At 48.7% G+C, this 8,046-nt stretch overlaps 1 protein-coding gene across 1 annotated transcript in view; it reads left to right on the forward strand.

The window, feature by feature from the left end:
- irs1 (insulin receptor substrate 1) overlaps positions 1–7,645 on the forward strand; it is a 16,024-nt gene extending 8,379 nt beyond the window's left edge. The window contains exon 2 of the mRNA XM_030777830.1: positions 6,640–7,645. Within this exon, the coding sequence (XP_030633690.1) occupies positions 6,640–6,644 (5 nt within the window). The 3' untranslated portion in view covers positions 6,645–7,645. The remainder of the gene's footprint in view (positions 1–6,639) is intronic.
- Positions 7,646–8,046: the final 401 nt, after the last annotated feature.

Consider the following 8,046-nt stretch of genomic DNA (forward strand, 5'->3'; position numbering starts at 1 on the left):
AGGTGGGAGACAGGTTAAGGGACGAGTAGACCCGGGGGGGGGGGGGGGGCGACTGGGGTTCGCACGGCGAAACCGCCAGAGAAGCGTCATAGTCAGAGTAAAGGTACATTCATATCTGTCAGTAATCGCTGAGCGTTCGATATTGAGGCTTTGAGATCAGGATCAAGAACAACAGTATCATATAAATTCAAATGGCTGTTTTTTGTTTTTTTCTCAAGGCAGAGAAAGGGAGAGAGAGAGAGAGAGAGAGAAAGTTTCTTTCTTTCCCTCTGTCTCTCCCTCCCTCCTTCCCTACAACAACAAAGAGTTTTGTAACTGGATTATTTCCAGAAGAAGCCACAGTAAACTGGCTTGGCGTTATGAGATGCTGTTTGTGTGTTTGCTCTTGGACTGTAAATAGTACTCTGGACTGCATATGTCTGAATGCCGGTGTGTGTGTGTGTGTGTGTGTGTGTTATTAGCATCCCAGCCGCCAGCACTATGGCCCTATGCCAGCAAAGCCAGCAACATCGTTTCCACAAGTGCTTATATGAGTGTGTGTGCGCGCTAATGTCCTTTATCCCTGTGTGAGTGTCGGGAGTGTGTGTGTGTATGCGTGTGTTTATGGGTTGGGGGTGGGTGTATGAGAGAGAGACAAGTATACTGTGTGTGTGTGTGTGTGTGTGCGTATGCGTGTGTGTGTGTGTGTGTGTGTGCGTGCGCCCTCATTGCTGAGGTCACAACAGCAGCACCAGTGGAAAGTTTCTCTCAAGTGCGTCCGCTCAGGCATGCCTGCGCCCCAAGCGGCTTGCTTTTTCTCTCTTTCTTTCTTTCTTTCTTGTTTTTTTTTCCTCTCTTTCCTTCTTCCTTTCTCTTTCTTTTCCTTCTTTCTAAGTCTCTTTCTCTCTACACCCCCCCCCCCCCCCCCCGTATCACACGCTGCACTATGATGTTTTCACTTCTTTTGTTCTTTCTCCACACACTATTCTTTCGTTCCTTTTGTTCCTATGTTCCCATCCAATGTATGAAACTGTGTGTGTGTGTGTTTGCGAAGGTTTGTTTGTCTGCGTGTCATACCGAACAGATCGCCTCGCTCAGGTATCAGACTCGCCGCGCTCCGTGTGAAAGGGGCGTAAACGCGGTTCGGACCATGCCCAGTTCGACCGCTCTTTCTCCCCCCCCTTTCCGTCTGCGCTTTCAGCAAGCGATACACGCGCACGCGCCGTGATGTCATCACAGTCCAAGGCTTCGTCAGAACGGAGGTCACTGGCTTTTAGACACACTTGGAGAGCTTGCTTTTGTTAATTTGTTTGTTTGTTTATCCCCCCCCCCCAACCGCTCGAAGAGGTGATCGCTCGAGTACCCCCCGAGAGCATGACGTCAGTAGAATCTTGGTCCATGGGAATGTGGAGTCGAGTTCTGCTCTGGTAAAATCTGTCTTCGCTCAAAGTTAACCACAAAGTAGGAAACCGTCGGTCCAGTCTCAATGCAGATCATCCTAGTGTAATTCAGGAATAAGGTGGCAATACTGTGGAATATTCTGGAAATCTCTCTCGCGTTTAGCAACGGCGAATAGGTTCTCCAGGAGAGGAGAGGGACCTGTGAACTTAAGGAAGTTGGAGGATTGCTCTGTCGAATGTGGTGTGTGTGTGTGTGTGTGTGTGTGTGTGTGTGTGCGTGTAAGACGATGAGGGATTTTACAGAGGAGCTGAGGTCGCGCACACACACACACACACACACACACACACACACATATACACACACGTCTGGAAGACCGTCTTGGGCAGGGGAAAAATCTCCTTTGAGCCTCAGAGTTAACTGCTTCTAGGATGAGAGAGGAGGGGAAAAGTGTGTGTGTGTGTGTGTGTGTGTGTCTCAACTTGCTGAAGTAGGCAAAACATCTGGCGTGTGTGGGAGAGGGAAGTTTTTCCTTTGCTAAAAGGAATGGTATTTGGCACACACGGTCTCTCCCACATCAGAAGCAGTGGTGATACAAGCGCTTTGTGTTCCCAACCACCCCCCCCCCCCCACCCCACCCCCAAAGAGAAGGTTCCCAATCATTTCCCTGTCAGAAAAGCGTAATACCCCCCCCCCTCCCCACACACACACACACACACACCCCATTTGTTGTGTGTGTTTCTGTTTTCGTAGTGATTTTCTTCTTCTTTTTTTTTTTTTTTTACTTTAATTTTCCCACAGGCTAATTGTTTTCCAGTTGTTTTCCTTTCAATAATCATTTGCTAAACTGGCGTCTGAGTTCCTCACTTGTGTGGGATGGGATGTGTTGTGGAAACCTCTGGGGTGTGTGTGTGTGCGTGTGTGCGTGCGTGCGTGCGTGCGCGCGCGCGCGTGTGTGTGTCTGTGAAAACTTTCTTTAGGGCTGTTTATAAGTTTCTGTGTGTTTATCAGAGACTCTTTGGAGCCGTGAGAGAGAGAGAGAGAAAGAGAGTGGTGTGAGTGAGTGCGTGCGTGGGTGGGTGCTGACTCTGTGTGTGAGTGTGTGTGTGTGTGTGTGTGTGTGTGTGTGTGTCTGCCTGTCTGTCTGTCTGTCTGTCTTTCTGCGTGTGGATGAGACAGAAGTGTGGTTCTTCCTGCTGTGTGGTTGGAAGGGAGTTTGGTATCATCACTTTCCACTACTGGAGTGTAGACAGACAGAGAGAAGTCTCAGCTGAAGTTTGTTGGTGTGGTTTATTGTATCAGCAAACCTACTTCACTTCAGTCATCTGTGTGGGCTTAAAGTAAGTGAGAACCCCCTTTGGGACTTGGGGTCTTGGTGTGTGTGTGTGTGTGTGTGTGTGTGTGTGTGAAGTGTCTTAAGTGCTGAATGTTCTTTCCCTCTGAATATGACCTGTGTGTTGACGTCAGTGGAGAGTCACACACTCTGTGGTCACATATATGTGTGGTGTAGAAACATTATCTCCCACTGCATGTGTGTGTGTGTGTGTGTGTGTGTGTGTGCGTGCGTGTGTGTGTGAGAGCCAGTGTGTATTTGAACAAGCTAAAAATGTCCCTACATTCTCAGGTTCTGGCACTCTGTTATGTATGTACGTATGCACGCGCGCCTGTGTGTGTGTGTGTGTGTGTGTGTGTGTGTGTGTGAGTGAGAGAGTAGGCTGAATGCCTGCCCTGCTGTATGACGTTGGTTCATTGAGCTGTTAGGACAGGAGTACCACCCCTCAGAGTTTCCCTTATAAGGAAACTCTACACTGAAGCTCCGCCGTGCCCACCTCCCATGTGTAGTAGTACACTACGCATTTCATGCTGCAAGCATTTCTCTCTTCACGCACAGATGAGTACTCTGACTTACTGACTGACGTCATAGCTTTGCACCATTCTGCCCTTGGCTTTTCATCCGCAAGATATATGTAGGCTCTTCTACAGAAATAAAATCAGAATATTGTACTGTGATGCCTCATAGAGCATTAGTGTTATTAGGTGTGTGTGTGTGTGTGTGTGTGTGTGTGTGTCTGTGTGTGTGTGTTTGCTGCAGTGAGGCTTCTCGTTGCTCTGCCCTGCAGTACAATCATAATATTCTACTGTGATGCCTCTTAGAGCATTATTTTGTGAGGATACATACATATTGACCGGTCCTAATCTGTTGAATAGTGTGTCAAGGCTTTCGGTGACCAGTATGGTGATTTCATAGAGCTGTGTTTGACTTTCAAATGATACTTCGTTGACCTGCAGGTATCGTGACGTCACAGGTCTGTTCAGCTTGCGTTGTGATGTCACAGAGAGGTGACGCTGACGTCACAGAGAGACTCTCTGAGGAAGCAGAACGCCCGAGAGTCCAGTCTGGTGCGAGGAGTCGCCCCGAACGGCACGTAACGCTGGCGAACGGATGCCCCTCCCCTCCCAGGAAAGACGCGGCCCTTTTACCGAATCCCGGGGTTTGAGTGGCGTTCCCTCTCTCCCACGCTATGTGTTTACACAGCCCGGCGGCTTATAATTTTACACTCTGCAATTTACTTGTACATTCTGGTTTAGTAAGTAAAGAGGAGCCAGGGCTAAAATTGGCAGCTCTATAAAAGAGGTTGACGGCAGGGTGCTGAGGAGCTGAGAGGGGCGTGTTTTTTTTTTTGTTTTTTTTTTTTCCTGTTTTTTTTTGTTTTTTTTTCCCTTTGGTTCCACATGATGGGCCGAGACCTGGAGCCCGTAGCGTCTGTCTCATACAGGCCCCGTATATTTAGCGCGAGTTTGTCCGTGAGGAACTTCTGGTCATGTTTTATTGAATCGAGGACAATGTCTCTGTAGCGCTGCATGCTGAGGACCTTTCCCCGCCCCCCCCCCCCATATTTTCCCCTTACTGAGGCCTTTTCTGCCTGTACCGTCCAGCTCCGCTCTGAGGCTCACCCTTCTTCACTCACTCCAGCTCCGTGTCGAGGCCCACGCTTCACTCCCAGAAGCTCCGCGCTGAGGCCCATTTTTACTCCCTCCAGCTTCGCACTGAGGCCCAGCGCTTTACTAATTCTAGCTCCACACTGAGGCCCACACTTTATCACATCAGACTCTGAGCTGAGGCCCTTTTTTTTTTTTTTTAAATATACTAATCCTAGCTCCATGCTGAGGCCCACACTTTATCACATCAAACTCTGAGCTGAGGCCCTTTTTTTTTTTTTTTAAATATACTAATCCTAGCTCCATGCTGAGGCCCAGTCTTCTCCCGCTTCAGCTCCATGCTGAGGCCCAGTCTTCTCCCGCTTCAGCTCCATGCTGAGGCCCAGTCTTCTCCCGCTTCAGCTCCATGCTGAGGCCCAGTCTTCTCCCGCTTCAGCTCCATGCTGAGGCCCAGTCTTCTCCCGCTTCAGCTCCATGCTGAGGCCCAGTCTTCTCCCGCTTCAGCTCCATGCTGAGGCCCAGTCTTCTCCCGCTTCAGCTCCATGCTGAGGCCCAGTCTTCTCCCACGTCAGCTCCATGCTAAGGCCCAGTCTTCTCCCACGTCAGCTCCATGCTGAGGCCCATTTCAGCAAATCCCAGCTCCACGGTGAAGCCCAGTTTTCAGCATCTTCTCAGGCTTCCATCCACTGTTATCCGTTACCTCCATGCTGAGGCTTGTATGACAGGTTGTGGGCTATTTACTTTACTTAACTCCCTACAGCTTGCTTAAGTTTGCTCACCCACTCAAGACCCCTTCCACCTGAAACCTCACACTCTCATCTCTACCGGTGTAGATGATGTCGGTGACTTAACATCTGATGGGTAATCGGTTCTGTCAGATAGGAGCGTAACCTTATCTCTGTATTGGTGGAACTTAAACTTCTGTTCTCGTTCCATACCGAGGCAGTGAAGTCACTGAATTCTCTGTCTGTGGCAACTGCAGTACAGGTTACTGATCAGTCGGAAAGATAGGGCATGTCAGCCACTCTCTATCATACACGCACGCACACACACACACACACACACACACCATGCTGGTGTACCCAGGATTTACCTGACCTGGATTCCAAGAAAGCAGCTGTCAGAAAAATGTCCGGTGAACATAGAGAGGGAAAGAACAGTGTGTGCCAGCCTGGAGCATGCAGTTAACTAACACACACACACACACACACACACACAGACTGGGCAGTATGTGCCAACTCTGTCGACATACGCTCACACATAGACAGTGGAACATGTCAAGTAGAATTCAGCAGTAAGGATGACACATGGCCCACAAACGCACACACACACACACACACACACACACACACACACACACATACACAATCACAGAAAGCTTGGTGGAAAAAACCAGAACAACACAGGGAATGGTCTAAGGAGAAGAAACGCAGACTGAAGTTATAAACACTCCATAGTTACAGCTTAGCGTTTGTGTGCGATCTGATATTATTTGTATGACGTACTCAGCATTGGAGATTTACGCTACATCATCAGTATTGACGACTGACGGCAAACAGGTGCGCGCCCATGTGTGTGTGTGTGTGTGTGTGTGTGTGTTTTCCCGAGGTGGCTTGAGCTTGCTTTCCTCTCTCTGATCTCCTAATCTTAGACAGGAACATTCATTGCATAATGAAAACACAGCAGAGGGCCTCGTCTGTGTGTCTTGTATTGGAGCGTGTTTGTGTGTTTGTCTGAGTGGATTAGACCTGCTAAAGGAGAAAAAGGAACAGGACACTCTGCCGGCACATAGACTCACAGGCCTGCGATTGGAGGGGGGGAGACGGAGGGGGGCGGGGGGTGGGGGGGGGGGGGGGGGGGTCAGAGGTGGGTGCTCAGCCAGGCGATGATGTCATAATGCTTTGGCTTCTCTCTGCCTGCTCAGAACTGTGTTGAGTGTTTCCACGGAAACGGCGATGCTTGTTTATCAGAACCGTTGGCTCCGTCGGTTAGTTCCAGCCAGAAGCGGTCAGAGAAAGAGTGGTTTAGAGGAGAAGTGAAGGGGGCTGTGGGGAGGGGGGTGGCAGGGGGGTAAGCTTGCTCAGGTGTGTGTGTGTGTGTGTGTGTGTGGGTGTGTGTGTGTGTGTGGGGCAGGGAGGGGGGGTTGTTTGTGTGTCGGGGGCAGTGTAAGCTGATTAACAGTCTGTTTTTCTTTTTCTTTTTTTCTCTTCACAAAAGAGTCTAGTTCATGCTTCACTGTTTGTCTCCTATCACTTTCTTGTCTGATCCTGTTTTTCTTTGTCTCCCCCCCCCCCCACCTTTTTTTTTTTTTTTTTTTTTTAGAATGAAGACTCTCCAGCCAAGTGTTTTTCTACGCCTCTTTACCCATTTCTGTTTTCGCCGGAAACCGGACCTCAAAAACCAGAACCTCAACAACAGCAACAACAACAACAACAACAACAACAACAACAGCTTCAAACCTCACAAAAAAAACCTGGACTGCGCAAGAACCCGGACCTCACTATGCCATCGTCTGCCTAACAATCCAACCTCGCTGCTCTTCATTCTCTGACCTCACAAGCTGGACTTCTCTGGACACGATCTCAAAATCCCAAAAAGACGCGTTTTTTTCCGACAAACAAACAAACAAACAAACAAACAAAAAACCCTTGCCTGTGCGTCGCCGTTGGACTCCCAAACCGGTGGTTTATCTAGGCCCTCTGAAATGATGTTTTGCTGTTATTCCAAACGAGTCTATCGCCATGTTCTCCTGTGTTGCAGTGGTACAGGATATATACCAATGATGCTCCAGTGGGTTTCATCATTGGCACTACTGTGATGGTTTATGGTCCAACAGGTTTCATGTTTCTTCACGGTACCCTACGGTTCAGCGGTAAAACAGTGTTAGCAGGAACACGCGCGGATGTTCTATGGTACAACAACTGTCGTCTCACGACGTAGTCATAACACTACAGGTGAATACTGACCATACGATGTTGCTTTTATTTATAACGATAGCAGTGACCTCTGGTACTCCAGTGTTTCTCCAGCGCGGGATCGTAGGACGGCACCTGGCCGTCGCTCGCGTTGGCCGCGCCTTTTTTCCCCATATTTGCTTTTTAAATACACACGGGAAAATAAATAAATAAAATAGTGCACACAGTCATAACACCGCCCCCTGGGTTGTCTCAGAATGCCCAGACATCACCTCAGGACGCTAACAGACAAATATAAAGTGACAGACAGACAAATACACACACACACACACACACACACACACATACACATGCCTGGACTACCACCCCATCACCACAGAGCAAAGCTCACTCACGCTGCCAAACACTGTGACCTGCCAACTTAGTACCACCCATAACCCCCCCCCCACCCCACCCTCCGCCCTCCACCCTCCACCCGGCCTTTACAGGTCCTCTTTGACTTTGTACTCAGACCTAGGGTTTTTTTGGTTTGTTTGTTTGTTTTTCTTGTTTTTTTTAAATTTAATGATTATTAACGTCAAAACATTTCCAAGGAACACATATTCTTGGTGGCTGATTGTCTCGGGTCATTTAGCTTCACAGAAACACACACACGCACACACACACACCCCAGGTACTGAGGAGTCTCTCTCTCTCTCTCTCTCTCTCTCTCTCACTCTCTGATATGGTACAGATACCTGACTGAGTTTACATTGGTCATGTAAGCTTTGGGGTTTTTTTTTTCTTTCTTTCTTTTTTTTTGTTTTTGTTTTTG

This window comes from Chanos chanos, chromosome 6 (assembly GCF_902362185.1).
Source record: "Chanos chanos chromosome 6, fChaCha1.1, whole genome shotgun sequence".
NCBI classification, from domain to species: Eukaryota; Metazoa; Chordata; class Actinopteri; order Gonorynchiformes; family Chanidae; genus Chanos; species Chanos chanos.